Here is a 16,322-nt window from a genome sequence, read left to right as displayed (position 1 = left end):
TTTGAACATTACTAAGTAAGGTTCTCTGTTATCCTATTTCAACAGCCCACTCACAGGAACTAAGGCATTCTGAGTACTTATGAACTACATCTCATCTGCATTATTCTCTAAAAACTGGTTTTGGTTAACAAGCTCTATGCATTTTATGGAAAGGAAAGTGCTAAATGAATCCAAGGTCTACTAATTATCACCCTCACCATTGCAAGTGACTTGAAATGTCTACTGGGTCAGGGTGACAAGAGGATCAAGATGATGCTAGAATATCTTGATACAGAGTGTCCTGCCATGATAAGGACCTCACAGCTGGAGTCTGTAGGAGTGTGGCATCAGTCTCCCCCTTCACTGAGTACTAATGATGGCTTATCTAAGTCCTTCTGGTATTATTTATACCAGAAGTTGCCATGACATTTATACAAGAAATTGCCATGAATTTGAAGGCATGGTATTTGAATATCCTCAATCGGGGAATTAGGGAAACATCGTCATCCTTTGATACCAAAACAACTCCAAAAGTTGTGGGAACCAAGTCTGGTGAATGGTGGGTTATCAAGCTGGGAACCTCACTGATAAAAAATGAAGTGTGACGTAAAAGATACCAGATTTTCTTTTTGTGGCCCATAAACTGGTTTCAGAAACACTTCCAGGGGAGGTGTTTCAGAATTGCTTTGAGTACTCGTTGAATCATTGGAGAGTCTCCAAGATCCAAAGCTACCAGTTTGGAAGGAATTAGATTCATTTGGGAATGGGAGTTCTACTGTATTCACTACATGAACAGCATCATTACCTTATAGCCATGCTTTTGAAAAAGAATTCCACATGGGCTTAGGTAATTCTCACCTAATATTTTTTCTATACTGCCTACTTTGTGGGTTAAAGGAATCCAATATCTTCAGTGCCTATCAATTTTATTGCCATGTCTAGCCCAGATTACCTCTCAGGTAGAAAGAATGAATCATCATATTTGATTATGTTTTACCCTCATTTATGTTTGATCGACTTTAATGGAAGCTATTAAATTTACCAGTGGAAAACTCACTTGGGTTTCCCTTTCCTTGACATGGCGATGGCAACCTAAGGGCCTGTGGTTTCCCAAATATGTAACCTAGGACCACCCACTCACTCACAGTTGCAAGAGCCTGTTCACAAGAATCAAATTAATGTACCTGAGCCAAGTCTGGGCACATCACCAGGAACACAGCTTGGGCATAGAAGCAAGGGGAGAATGAAAGGAAAGTCATGCTTATTGAAAGCTGGCTGTGCACCAGGATCTTCACATACCTTATCCTATGTAGTATTGAATCAATCCTTGGAAGTAGGAATCATCTCGATTTCATATATGTTGAGAAAAGGAAGTTTAAGAGAGGTTGGGTAAGTTACCTAAAGTCCACATATTAATTAGTGGAAGCATTAGGACTTAAATTTAAATTTTACTAAGTCCAAAGCCCAAGCTGTTTGCAGCAGTGAGGTTGGTGAGCTGTTTCCAGTGAGGTTGGTGAGCTGTTTCCAGTGAGGGGACCACAGAGGGGGTGGTGAGCAGCCGGGGGCGACCTTGGCTCCCATGCCATTTCTGCCACCCGCTCATGGTGGAAGGTGTTAATCTTCCAAATCCTCATTTCCCTTGGTCTAATAAATACTTGAGTGACGATTCCTTTTATGTTTGAAACATTGTATTACGTCTCAGATCACACAGATAAGTAAACTCCAGGGGCTTATAGTTCAGTGAGAGACAAGCACATTATGATATAATATCTGTAATATTCAGGAGGTGCTAAGATAGAGATATAAGATAAAATGAGAGCCCAAACTCAGAGTTCAGTGGTAGCATTTACTTGTCTGTGTTCCCCACTCAACTACATGGTGTATGATTAGAGAGACCATGTCCATCTTTATGCCAGTGCTTGTAGAGGGCCTGGCACATAGTAGGTGTTCAGTAAATACGTAAGGCATAAATGCATCGGGTGGTACCTGAGCTAAGAAATGAAAGATGAAAAACAGTTACCCAAGCAATGAAAGGAAGAAAGATGTTTCAAGGAGAAGAACATGAGAGAACGGTGAGGTGTATACAGGGAACTACACGTGGTTGAGTTTCATCAAAGCACAGAGTGTAAGAAGGGACGTGGTGAGAGAGGAGGTTGGAGAAAACAGAGGTTTAGTTGTGAAGGGCCTTAAGCTAAGGACTCTTGGACTGAGAGACCCGTAAATGGATTCTAGGGATTTGATGGACCTCCCTGAAATTATAATCAAAATTGTGTATAAATGTGAATGTGTACTTTTCTGAGGAAGGGTTCTGTATCACTTTCATCAAGTTCTTTAATACTAAGAACCTTGACAATGAAGAGCTGTTAAAGAGTTCATGGGTGGGCAGAGCTGTCTTAATAACATTTTAGGTGGTTGACTCTCGATGCAATGGTAGAGGATGGAATTTGGGTATCAAGGATGGTAGTGGAGAAACCAGGGAAGAGAGAACTGCAACTGGCCAGAAAAAAATAATCATAATAAGATTCTAAACCTCACCAAGTCGTGGAGAAGGAGTAGACAAGGGCAGATTCAAGAAATACTTAGGTGGTCAAAGGAGCAGATATGCTGATAGGAGGGTATGACCTTGGGGAGGGGAGAGAGGGAGAAAAAGAAAACTGAGATGGGGACTTCCAGATTTCCAGCTTGGATTGATAGGTAGTACTGTTGAATGAGGGGAAGAGAACGAACAGATTCGAAGGGAAAAACGGTGAGCTCAGTTGTAACTGTTGAGTTTGCAGTGTCAGTAGAACCTACCAGACAGTGGAATGACCCTGACTATGACCCTGAAGCATGAGGGGAGATCTAGGCTAGAGATAAAGAGGTAAGTCACCAATATCTAGATGAGAGCTTAAACTATGAAAGGAAAGGAGACAGCCCATGCGAGCTTTAGAAAGACAAACAGCAAGGGACCAAGAATGAATTCATGGGCTGTAAAACATGGTCAATGTATTGAATGCCACCGAATGGTACACTTACAAATGGGTAAAATGGCAAGTGCTATGTCTATACGACGGTGAGTCGAAAATTATCCACACTCTGGTTATATTAAAACTTCTGTTAAAACTACAGCCAGGGTGCAGATAATTTTTGACTCACCCTCATATATATTTTACCATAATTTTTTAAAGTGAAAAAAGAAGTAAACACTTCAGGCACAATAAAAAGTAAATATCTTTCTGAAAAAAAAAATGTATCCATGCAGCATGCTGACATTTAAAGGAGACGCATACAAGGAAAAGCCCATGAGGAGGTGGGCAAGGAATAATTAGAGACAGGAGGAGGGAGGCTGAGGAGAGCACTGCCAAGATGCTCTTGGCAATAGAATTCCAATCAAATGCAGGGCGAGATGGGCGGGGAAGTTAGATAATGGCTAAAGTTACTTCCAGAAATAACAGTCAGAATATATAAACTCTGGGCATGCAGAACTGCACCATTTCAAAGAGATGTAGCATGTTTAGAATGTGTTATTTTTAAAGTGGAGATTTAGTGAAACCACTAAGGAATTCTTGTACATAATTCTTTTCATGGACAAAATCTTGTAAAATCAAAGCATATTACGATGTTTGTGATAATCTTGTAGATCAAAGGCTTACATTCAGGCATTTATTTGTTTTTCCTATCATTTTGCCAGAAATTCTTATGTTTACCTTGAGTAAAAATGGATCAAAATTAAAAAAAAAAAAAAAAAGAATATATAAGCTCTGGGAGAGAGAGAGAACGAGAACTTTGGTCTCTGGGCTTGCCATCCAGAACTTCTCAGCAGCAATAAAATGACTTAAATTTCATCCTTCAAAATAAAACTTGCCCATACTCCTCCAGTTTTGTCTGGGCAGGAAACAGAGCTCATACCAGCTGCTGGGGATGATTCGAAATTCCACTTCAGAGCACTGGAATGTGACACCTCCCAAGTGGCAGCCTCTGCCCTGGGGTGGGCAGGGGTGGGGGGCAAAACTGCCTGGAGTGGAGAGTGGGGGGTATAGCAGGGGGTGCAGAGCCCTCCAGCCTCCCTCGGAGGAACTGACATTCTCCTCACTACTCACTGGGTCTCCCATCTGAGCAGGAAAAGTCAGCTTGTCCCTGGTCCCTTTGTCTCTGCACATCTCCCTCACACCTGGATGGCCTCTTTGGTATTTAGAGGAAGCAAATTGCCATGAGATCACAAGGTCATGGACCAGAACTGCCCCTGGTGGAAGGGCCTCCTTCCCTTGAGTGCTTTCCGACAGTGCTTCAAAGACAACCTCACTCAATACCAGAGAGAGAGGGATGGGGCCCCGGATGGAGGGAGGAGAGGAAGAGGGACCTCAGGGTAGCCTCACGCCATAGCAAACCTGCCTCGTCGTGTCCTGAAGTGCCCTGTGGCATCATCATTTACCAACTGCATCCACGGAAACAGCCTTGCCAGCTTTTAAAAAGATCTAACAGCTCGTCGGCTGTCTTCCTGTCATAATTTTGGCAGAGTTTGGCTAATAACCCTTCAATGTGGCAGAATAAACCTGCTAATTCATTCTTCAGGTTAAATGTTTAAAAGACAGCCTCAGCTAACCATGTGAAAGACTCTGCGTATCTTCAGTAACTCAGCAGTAATGCTCAGAATCTGCGCAACCTCGCCTCGGTCCTAGAACTGCAGCAAATCCACCACCCATCAGGCAGGGCTCTCCTTGCCCCTTTGTTAATATTTCCTGGACACTGTTGTCAAAATGTAATTGTTCCAATTACCAGGGCCCATCCTGGGGTAAGTTAAAATAAGAGATTTTGGAGGGATCACTGTCCTGGGGGCAATAAAGCATGTGAACAAACAGAAATGAGACCCCCGCAACCCATATATGAAAACCTCAGTATTGCCTTAGTTGTTGTGGACTGGAAACTAAGGCTGCGGGTGGCAGCAAATGGGCTGGAAACTGAAGCCCAGGATTAAATGGATTTGCCAGCCTTGTCGTGGGCATGGGTCCTGTTCAGGGAAGACGCACAGCCAGGGGCAGAGTTACGGGAAAACTGATGACGTTTAAGTTTCAGGGATCCTCAACCCGATGTGTGGGGTGGGATAGGGAGGAGGGGCGGGAGGCTCAAGAGCCAGGGGCTATGGGGATGTATGTGTAAATACAGCCGATTCAGTTTGTTGTACAGCAGAAACTAACACAACTAAAGCAATTTTACTCCAATGAAAATCTGAAGGAAATAGATAATTAATAAATAAATAAATAAAGTAAATGAAAATAGTTTCAGGGATCCTCATTTTAATGGGTCCCTTCTAGCCCTTCTAAGGCCCTGGGAGGGGTGCTTATAATTTTGCATTTGCATTTTTATGTTCTTTTTCTTAAAGAGGCCTCCCCAAATTGTATGAGCATCAGGCCTCCCGCAAAACCAGCCTGCATGGAGCAGAAGAGGACAGCCTCTGCTCCCAGTGGGCAGCTTGCTCCCCGGATAGGAAGGGGAGAGCAGAGGCCCACATTCGCTGGGATCTGGGCTTGTTTACTGAATGAGTTAAGGGGAAGAAAGGCCTGGAGTTGTACACACGGTGTCCCCAACAGGAAAAGATATGCAAGAGTGGGGAAGAACGCTCCCTCCTTAACTGACACAGTTTTCCAGGCAGAACTGAAGACACTTCATTGGCTGCCTGGACAACAGGCAGAATCCTAGTCCAAACCCAGCTTGGAGATGGGGGTTTCCACCAAGTTTCTTTACCTTGAGCTTCCCCCAGTTTCCCATCCTTCCTCTCAATTTTACCCTCCTCCCTTCACCCTGGCCAGCAAGCAGCTAAGGCCTATCCAGAACTCTCTGGAGCCAGGGAGAACAACAGGCAGGGGCCCACTGGGGGCCTTCCCCCCTTGTGGGGACAGTGTTTTTTCCTTTTTTTCCTTTTCTTTCTTTCTGTTTTTTTTAATTATTTTATTTTCTTATTTATTTATTTTGGGGGGCAGTGTTGCATCTTCATTGCTGCTTGGGGGCTTTCTCTAGTTGTGGCACGTGGGGGCTACTCTTTGTTGAGGTGCACAGGCTTCTCACTGCGGTGGCTTCTCTTGTTGAGGAGCACAGGCTTTAGGCACACAGGCTTCAGTAGTTGCAGCACATGGGCTCAGTGGTTGTGGCTCACGGGCTCTAGAGCTCAGGCCACAACCTCACGGGCTTCGTTGCCCCATGGCATGTGGGATCTTCCCAGACTAGAGCTTGAACCCGTGTCCCCTGCCTTGGCAGGCGAATTCTTAACCACTGAGCCACCAGGGAAGTCCCTCTTTCTTTTTTTTTTTTTTAAGATAAAATGTTCAGAGCCAAACAAACAAACAAAAAACCATAAAAACAGAAAACCAAGACAGAAAGGAGCAGTGGTGCCTGATGCTGAGTTGCCCAGAGGCCTACCTGTCTCCTGTTACACAAGATCCCTCAACCCCCTGCCCTGCATCAGAAATCCAAAATTACTAGAAATCTGCCATGTGAAAGATGCTTTCATTATTCAAGTTTCCAAATCTATACCCTTGAAAACAATGCCTCCTTGTCTTAAAAGACATGCCCTCATTTGGTGAGCTGGGAACAAAGGAATTTTAAAAAGCCCATGATGCAGGGATTTGCCTTTCAAGCCAGGTAGCCTTCAGGGAAGGTTATCCTAACAAGGAATGACCAGGGGAAGGAGCAGACCAAGCCTCCTGCCCTCATATTTAATATTCTATGTCCTCGTCGTGCTCCACCCAGGCCTCTGTATCTTATACCTCAGCATTCACAGGAAGAAAAGTATAAAACTACTACTTATTGAAGAAAATGGATGTCCCGTCCCCCAACTGGAAGGCGTACCACCTTAGCACTGCTTCCTTTCAGCTCTAGTCACACACCCCAAAGCCCCCCACCTTCTGCTGAAAGTATTTTAAAGGGCCATGTAGATTTATTAAACGTTATTTTTACTTTTTTAAATAAAATAAGAATTTAACTTGTATTGATATTTAGGCTGTGGGGAAAACAACTATGGCAGGAATCCATCTTTGGCTGTTTATCTGCTGCTTTTTTCCCCGCTGAAATCTCTTTCGAAGTTTCTAGAGAATTACATGAGGAGGCTGCCCAGCAAGGACAGGTGTCAGAAGCAGAGAGTGCTGGGCAGGTCATCTTCTGCTCTCGCTTCCTGTCATAAAGTCAGGTCCAGGCAGGTCCTCACTCAGGATCTCCCCGAGGAAGCCACCTCACCCCCTGCCAGTGAGCCATCCAAGACAGGGCCTGGGCAGGCACATTTAGGCACTGACCTAAATGGCCCCACTCAGCCCCACGGTGGAGCCATGTGGGCCCAGGGGTCTTTCCAGTCCTGGCCACGCTGTGCCCTGGTGAAGCAGGGAGCAGAGGCCGAGTCACACACTTGTCCTGAGTCAGGCTGAGAGCAGTGGTCAGCCCATGGCCCTGGCACAGGGTGTGCCAGCAAACAGTGAGCTGGGACACAGGAGGGCAGATCAAAAGCCAGAGCCCGAGGAGCCAGTGCAGTTTGCACCAGAGCAGGAGGATGGAGCCAGGTTCTAGACAACTAGGCCACACCTTGGGGGCTCTGGAACATTCCACATGCCTCCCGACCCATAGCAGAGTCTTAGCACCCAAAGGGGCTTTTCATCTTGGGACTAGATGAAGATGCAAAAGGATTAGTTTAGAGTAACTGAACTAATTTTATAAAGGAAGCAAACACTATTTACTAAACAGTCCCAATGTATTTGTATTTCTCTACTACATACTGATATATATTCAACAGGTAACAGTCATCCTTACATGAGTTGTCAATCCCTCTTCACAAGATAACTGATTGAAATTTCAACCCAGGATCATAAGGGGCAGGTGGGCTCTGCCGTGGCCGCCATCCCTTTCAGACTTTACTCTGAAGTACACTTTCACCGTGTGACACTCTGATCCACTCAGGGCCCTGTGGGTGAACTTCCTTCCATCAGATGTAGCAATTACAAACTGCTTATGTTTAGTCTTTAAGGTATAGATATTTCTTAAGTGAATTTTTTATAAATATGACATGAGAGTGTAATGAGGAATTGGAAGGGACAAGGTTCTAAAATTAGACTCTGTTCAGTTCCCAGTTTAGCATCATTAAAATTGAGGGCATAGAAATGTCCATGAGTGATACAGGAAAGGTCTTGGGTACGTTACATACCTTGGCTGAGTCTCCATTTTCCTTACCTGCAGAAAGGGGATGACGGTTCCTACAAGACTGCTCTAACAAGGCTCATTTAATTAACTCAGCTCATGCACAGGTAGCACTTTTTCTAGTGGCAGGAATGCCAGCAGCACACAGTAACCATCAACTGTCATTAGTAAAATTAGCACAAATACATCCATGAAAATGCAAGCGTTTCAGAATGAGTGACCCTTTAAGATGTCATCCTAATGACTAGACTGAACTGCAGCAGCCCTCCAACTGGGCCCTTGACCTGCAGTGTGTCACCTCCTCTCTGAAGGGCTAGTTCCAGGAACTTGGTTCTTAGCACTTGCTGAGAGCAGTAGCCTACTGGTTGAAACTGTGGGCTGTGTGACAAAATGGCCCAGCTTTTTTTTTAAATTATTTTATTGACATAGAGTTGATTTACAATGTTGTGTTAATTTCTGCTATACAGCAAAGTGATTCAGTTATATATATATGTACACATTCTTTTTCAGACTCTTTTCTGTTACAGATTACCACAGGATATTGAATATAGTTCCCTGTGCTATACAGTAGGACCTTGTTGTTTATCCATTCTCTATATAATAGTTTGCATCTGCTAATCCCAAACTCCCAATCCATCCCTACCCCACCTCTCCTCCCCCTTGGCAACCACAAGTCTGTTTTCTATGCCTGTGAGTCTGTTTCTGTTTCGTAGGTAAGTTCATTTGTGTCACATTTTAGATTCGATGTGTAAGTGATATCATAGGGTATTTATCTTTCTGACTTACTTAGTATGGTAATCTCCATGGTCCATCCATGTTGCTGCAAATGGCATTATTTCATTCTTTCTTGTGGCTGAGTAGTATCCCATTGTATATGTGTACCACATTGTCTTTATCCATTCATCTGTTGATGAACATTTTGGTTGTTTCCATGTCTTGCCAAATGGCCCAGCTTTAAATTCTGGTTTCTCCCTGTGACCTTGGGCAAGCTTGTGCTTGCCTCAGTATTTTTATCTGTAAGATGGGAAAAAATAATATTACTGAATTCATAATGTTGTTAGTGAGAATTAAGTGAACAAACATATGGAAAGCATGTTAGTACATAGACAGGACAGTCCCTGGCACATAGTATGTGCTCAGTAAATATTAGCTGTACTAATAACAGGTATTATTATCATTATTATTATTACTATTGTACCTGAATGTAAGCCTTATGAATCAAGACTGTCTACTTTGTTCACTGCCTGGCACATAAAAGGTGCTGCACAAGACTCATAGATATAGAGAACAAACTAGTGGTTACCAGTGGCGGGCAGGGGTTGGGGGGGCCAACAAAGGGTTGGGGAAGTGGGAGGTGCAGACTATTGGGTGTAAGGTAGACTCAGTGATGTACCTTACAACACGGGGAATATAGCCAATATTTGGTTATAACTGCAAATGGAAAGTAATCTTTAAAATTGTATTAAATTTATTTTATTTTTTTAAACAAAATAAAATAAAAGCAATCCAAACATAAATTAATTAATTAAAGGTGCTACATGTACAGCTGTTGAATAACACACAGCCCCCTGCGTGTGGGTAACGGTTGATACATGACCCTCAGCAGACCGTGAGCCCCTTGATTCTGTGTAATCAGTGCTTACCCCTGAGGTCTGCTCAGTGGGCGCAGGACAGACCCTCAGTAAACGTTTACTGACTGAATCCGTGAGTGAACCTCCAGGGTCGCGCGCCCATGTTATCTCCGTGTAGAACATCAGCTTCACGTCTATCAAAAATTCACGCCCTTTGTTTGATGGTGACTCCTTTGCACTGGGTGTTTATATATAATGGTTGGGGGAAGATCTTGAAAACCAGGCAGTGCACTGGGGGGCTTTATTGGGGGCTGTCTCCAGAGCAAGGGTCCGTCCCTCCAGGAGCTCCTGTCCACTCCCCCGGCGCCCGCCCGCCTGAGCCCCCACGCTGTCCTCCTTCGCTACAGCAGGGAGGCCTGGGGCTGGGAAGAGGCAGACCAGGCCTGGCCAGAGACAGGCCAGACACAGCTTCGCCTGAATCCAGGAAATCTCCCTCCAGTGCGGAAGCCTCCTTTCTCCCCTTTTGGGCCTGGTCCTTCACCCTCCCCACCTCACAGAAAACCTCCTTTTTCCAGAAGGAGTTAAAAAATTTTTTTCCTCATAATATATCAGCCTTTCTGCCTCAGTTCCTCTCTTTAGAGTGAAAACAAAATCAGGAGAGGGGAGCTTGCGTAGTATGTGAATAAATGCAGTGTGTAGTCTTTCCTAAATTATAACTTAATCCTGAAAGACCACTGTTTTATAAGCCTTGCAGTAACCAAACCACTTATTATTCCGCGTGCAAGCAGATTTATGATCTGAAATGGCCACCATGTTTGCTGGCCGTGAGGAAACAGAGGGAGGTGGGTTACAGCTCAGCGTCTGACGCGATGGCTTCCAGCCCCCTTGCCGGCCCAGGTCGGCTTCACCTTACAGCTCATTTTCTCCTCACATCAATGCAATGAGGCAGGTGAGGTTTAGGATTTCCATGTTATGGGCATGGAATGTAGAGACTAAAAGATCAAGAGGGTTGTCCTTGACTAACAGGAAGTTTGGAAAACACACACGTTTTCTTTGTATCTTCCAGGAGAGCATCACTCTCGGCTGTAGCTCACACATAAACGTTGAGGGTCCAGGAGCATCCTCTGGCCACGGTGCCCTCTCCCCACACGCTGCACAGCCGTGCACCTGCACTTGGGAGGTGTGGTTCCCTCAGGGACAGTCTGGCACTCCCAAGCCTTGCCTTGGTGGGAGCTGAGTTTTTACCTCCCTGGCTTTGGGGTCAAAGACATTCCAGGGAGTAACAGCTACCTTTAAACAGCTTCCAGTAGCCCCCACTGAGCACTCAGAGTGGGAGTGAGTCACGCCCGAGATCTGCCATTAACCTACTGTGTAACCTCGGACAGACCACCCAACCTCCCCGCTCTGTAAATGGAGGAGAGGGAGCAGCTCTGAGAATCTGATCCTGCTGTGAACAGTCTCCTTGAAGACACACGCTCTGAAGATCATGGGTGTCGTTTCAGGAGGGTCACATCATCCATCCACTCAAGCCCATCTGTGTACCCCATAGGTCCACTGATCCTGGGTGAGAACCCCAGGGCCACGTGAGTTCTGACACCATAGGGAGGAGCCCCAGGTGCAGATTTTTAAAATATAACTTCAGTAGTTTATTTTCTCATTATGCAATGTTAAAAAAAGAAAAAGCAAAGACAGATTTTTCTTTTAAATTACCATTAACCCACTACCAGCAAAACCACCATTAATATTTTGGTAAATATCCCTCAATCTGTCTCTCACTCTTAACATATATACATGAGTCCACTTATTATATCAGGGATGTTTTCTCAGGTCATTTAAATATTATTTGTAGACATAATGGGTCTACAGAGTAATTGACTGCATGGTGGTTCTATAATGCACCATTAGCCACTCCTTAGTTCCTTAGTTGTTAAACACTTAAGTTGCTTTCCTTCACCATCATCACCAACACCTGTGCAAACATACCTGACTTTAGGTGAGGGGCAGGGATCCTAAAAGTGGAATTGCCATCTTTGTTCAGAAGGGGTACCTGTGGCAATTAATACCTGTGACAATTTGCCCCTTGCTCCCAACTCCCGGTAGTTGGGAAGGAGGGGAGGTGGAGGAGACTTAAATCAGCTTCCTTGAGCCAGCAGCTCCAGAATACCGACACCAAGTGAGTGGCATCTTTGCTGCAAAAAGTTAACAGTCATCTCAGGCCACGACAACTGTCTGTTTTCGGGACTGGCCTAGACATGTTTAGAAGTGGACATAATTTGTCTTGGGCGCCTGCCTGCCACTGGATCCAACAGCAGCGTTGACTCAGCCACCACACCCCTCCCCTCCCAGGGCCGGCAGCTGCCTCAGCCTCTACTCCCTGGAATCCCTATGTCCTTTATCACATCCTTTCAGTGGGCTCCAGACTTTGCCTCGTGAATCTGTTATATGCACTATGAGAAACAGGAGTAGGGGAGCAGGCTGAGTTCTGAGAATTGTCCCAAGTCCGGCCCAGGTGATGGCGGGAACGGCAGATCCAGGGAGCAGGAGGCTGTCGCCGGGCAGAGGGTGATGGTCTAGAGGCACGTGGGCAGTGGTAGGCCATCCCAGTGCCCAGATGCGTGGGAAGCCATCTGCTCTGTCTCTTGCAGTCTTGATCCTTCAGGATGTCGTTCAAAGAGAAGAACAGGGCCTCCCTGAGAAGACAAATCCACTTCTCATGAGAATTGACTACATGGAGTGTGTTGCCCAGAATGTTGGGCAGATTTTCAACCATTTACTTGGCAAACTGTGCTCTTCTCTGGGCTTTAAATCCTACTGGGGATGGGAGTGCGGGGAGGGGGAGACCACAGGTGTTGCCTTGCCCCACCCAAGCTCACATGCTGGTTGCACACATGGCCGGCCCCACTGCTGACTGCCCTCTCTCTTGGCCCCGCAGTCCGATGGCTCCATCCTGGCAATCGCCCTGCTGATCCTGTTCCTGCTCCTGGCCCTGGCTCTCCTCTGGTGGTTCTGGCCCCTCTGCTGCACGGTGGTAAGTGCCCCAAGCTCCTCCCCCTGGCCTCAGAACTCTGGCCGCTCAAAACAGAGAGTGACACCGGTTAACAGGACCATGAGTAGGGAGAGGGCGACAAGAAACTGTAAATAATTAAGAATAAAGCTAGCATTTTTTGTACAATTTATACAAAATTGGCAAAAAACTAACATGATCAGTAAAATCCTGAGTCTTTAGGAGTCCATATGGGGTAGGGTTTGCCAATGGGCACACCTTTTCGGTGGAGCAGCTGGGGAGGCCACCCTGGGTTCAGTGCCTAGGAAGGATCAGCAGAATATTGTAAATGATGTGTGTTACTTGACATGCAATAAATACACATGCATGTGTGTGTGGTACATGTGCACATGCGCACGTGCACACACACACACACACACACACTTTTTGAGTTGCACCAGTTGATGCTCTTCCAAAACCACCTTGGTCTTAGCAACTAAGCCCATCTGAGAAAGTGCCTCAGGCCTCTTTATTTCTAACAGTAAAGAGTGGCACCTACCTTTATTTTATTCTTTTAGCTAACATTTATAGGACACACCTACGTGTGCCCAGCACAAGATCAGTAAGAACCTCCTTCCCATCATCGTCCCCTGGAGCCACCACATAGCTGTGGCCAGCGTCTCCCCAAATAGCGCAGGACCTGGAGTAACCCACCATCACCTGCCGTGACCAAATGATATGTGCTTATCTATCAGTTTCTATTCCCCTGGCCCCCAGACCAGGAAAAGCCCAAACGAAGTAATATCCAAAAAAACTTAGCTCTCGCATGTCTAGTTCTGGCACATGCCCTGCCTTCTTGCACAATCACAGGATGTGCCGTAAAGCTAGGTACGTTCGAAGTGAGTGCTGCTCCACCGCCATGGCTTCTTCCACTCCCTGCATCTCAGTTCTTCCACGGCAGGCCCAGCAGGGGAAAATAGATGGTGAGCATCTCCAGGTCAGAGCTAGTCTTCACTTTATCTCTGGAGCTCCAGCATTTAGCGTACAGTGCAAGGCAAGTCAAATCTGTGTGTAGACAGAAAACAAAGACTCATAGAGCACTAGACTTGAACAAAAGGGGGAAATGGTTTCAAACAACACTTTAAAGAGATGGTAAATGAATGAATGAGAAACTCAAGGCAGGATGTGGATCCATGTGGCAAGGATTTCTGGAAAGAAAGAGGCTTTTGTACCAACAGAAGCCTTGGGTTTTAAGGGGGAAAAGATGACTTGTAGCAGACAAGAATGTGTGTGTGGGAGGGATCCTGGACAGGTGCAAGTCTCGGGTCAATTAGTGCAATCCAGGCTGCAGTGATTTCACCAAGATTTTAAGCAGTCTTAACTACAGCAGCCCCGGAGTTAAATGTTTAAATACTTAAGGCTCATAACTATTTTATTTTGAAGGTTAAAAACAAAAAACAAAAAACTGAGTCAGTCAGAGTGCTTCCTGTGGTGATTCAAAAACAAGTATATCTTCAAGTCTGGAATTCTGGGGGGAGAAAACCTTTCAGTGGGTGGCTGGGAGTAGTGGTGGTGGCAGCCTGAAGTGACCACCAGGGCTTCGGTTGCAGTAAGCATCACTCTGTTCACTTAGTCCCTTTGATTATTAAAAATAGTTACCTCTGGGTGGCGACAGCTAGGAACAATAGAACAGCCAAGCAGTACTCCAGCACTTACTGGGTATGTAATCTCAGGCAAGTTACTTAACCTCTCTGTGCCCCAGTTTCCTCATTTGTATGAGGACAGTAAGTGCTCTGACCTCAGAGGTACATGGTGAAAATTAAAAGAATATATATATATGAGTATATATAGACACACACATATATATATACTGCTTAGAATAGTTTCTTGTATTATTATTAATTATTATTGTATTATTATTAATAATAATTACTATTATTAATATTTTAAAATATTTACTGTAATAGGAATATATAACTATACAGTATGGCATTTAATATATTGGTGAGAAATGTCTTTTTTCCAGTTTTATTGAGATATAATTCACATAGAGCATTTTAGAAGTTTATGGTGTACAACTTAATGATTTGCTACATGTATTATTGCAAAAAGTTTACCATGATAAGGTTGGTTAACATCCATCACCCCACATAGCTACACATTTTTTTCCTTGTGATAAGAATGTTTAAGATCTACTGTCTTAGCAACTGTCAAATGTAAAGGACGGTATTCTAAACTATAGTCATCATGTTGTCATTATATCCTGCAAACTCGATCTTATAACTGGAAGTTTGTACGTTTTGACTACCTTCACTCAATTTCTCCACCCCCAACCCTGTACCCCAACCCCCCACGTCTGGCAACCACAAATCCGATCTGTTTCTATGAATTTGGTTCTTCTAGATTCCACATGTAAGTGAAATCATACAGTATTTGTCTTGTTTATTTCACTTAGCATAATGCCCTCTAGGTCCATCCATGCTGTTGTAAATGGCAGGATTTCCTTCTTTTTTACAGCTGAATAGTATTCCATTGTGTATGTATACCACATCCTCTTTATCCATTCATCCTTCAGTGTACACTTAGGTTGGTTACACGTCTTGGCTATTGGAAATAATGTTGCAATGAACATGAGGGTGCTGGTATCTCTTCAGGATAGTGATTTTATTTCAGACATACATCCAAAAGAGGAATTGCTGGGTCAAATGGTAGCTCTATTTCTAATTTTTTGAGGAACCGCCATACTGTTTTCCGTAGTGGCTGCACCAATTTACATTCCTGTGAATAGTGTACAAGGATTTCCACTAATACCTGTTATCGCTTGTCTTTCTGATGATAGCAATCCTAAGAGGCATGAAGTGATATCTTATTGTGGTTTTAATTTCCAGGAAAATGTCTAATTAATGTCTTTCATTATTGGAAGCAGGATCACACAAGGCCAGATTGTTTTGCAATATTCAAAACATTTTTCAACGAAGCTATCTGGTTAAGTCTATGTTGTTTTGGAAGATAGCCAGAATGTCTTAATGTGGCCTGATTTTGTAAGTCCCGAAGAATTTCTTTACAAGGGAAGAGCTTAAGATTGATTTTCCTGTTTATGAAGTCTTTAAAAACTCCCCTTCCACCTATTTCTGAAAACTGTCTGGGGCTCTGATGTTCACTGTGCCCCCCACATTACTTGTTGATTGCTGGCTTCCTTCTTGAGTGTTGATGTTCTGAGGGGACAGGGTAAAGTCACATGTTTTCTGAAGGGAGTATGCAGGAAGGAGGGCAAGCATCCTCTCCCCACCACCCCAGGATGCAGAATGCAGGAAGTTTTTCTCCCCCGTGTGACAGCACCCCCTCACCACAGTCTGGGACTAGCAGAGGGCATCCTTGTAGATGATGGTCCTGAAACCTTCCTCTGTCATTCTCCCTGCCCTGTCTCGAATGTGGGAAATGCCCCATGACCTGGTACCAAAGCCATATCTCCATAATAGGAAATAGCCAGAGAGCAGAAAGGGTCCTATAACATGAGGAGTCCATGAGGTTTGCCTCTGCTGTGTCCCTTCCTCTCCCTTCTGCACAGTTCTTTCCAGGAAAAATATTCAAAATATTTAACAATTTACAAGGCCCCCCATCCCAACTGAGCCAAA

General features: G+C 44.6%; 1 protein-coding gene across 2 annotated transcripts in view; it reads left to right on the top strand.

The window, feature by feature from the left end:
* ANTXR1 (ANTXR cell adhesion molecule 1) overlaps positions 1–16,322 on the top strand; it is a 241,284-nt gene that overhangs the window by 132,369 nt on the left and 92,593 nt on the right. For both annotated transcript variants that reach the window (XM_057741035.1, XM_057741034.1), the window contains exon 13: positions 12,637–12,732. In XM_057741035.1, coding sequence (XP_057597018.1) covers positions 12,637–12,732 — 96 coding nt within the window. The remainder of the gene's footprint in view (positions 1–12,636; positions 12,733–16,322) is intronic.

Source organism: Hippopotamus amphibius, chromosome 7 (genome assembly GCF_030028045.1).
Source record: "Hippopotamus amphibius kiboko isolate mHipAmp2 chromosome 7, mHipAmp2.hap2, whole genome shotgun sequence".
NCBI classification, from domain to species: Eukaryota; Metazoa; Chordata; class Mammalia; order Artiodactyla; family Hippopotamidae; genus Hippopotamus; species Hippopotamus amphibius.
Note: the sequence above shows the minus strand (reverse complement) of the source record. Positions and strands in the feature narration are given on the sequence as shown.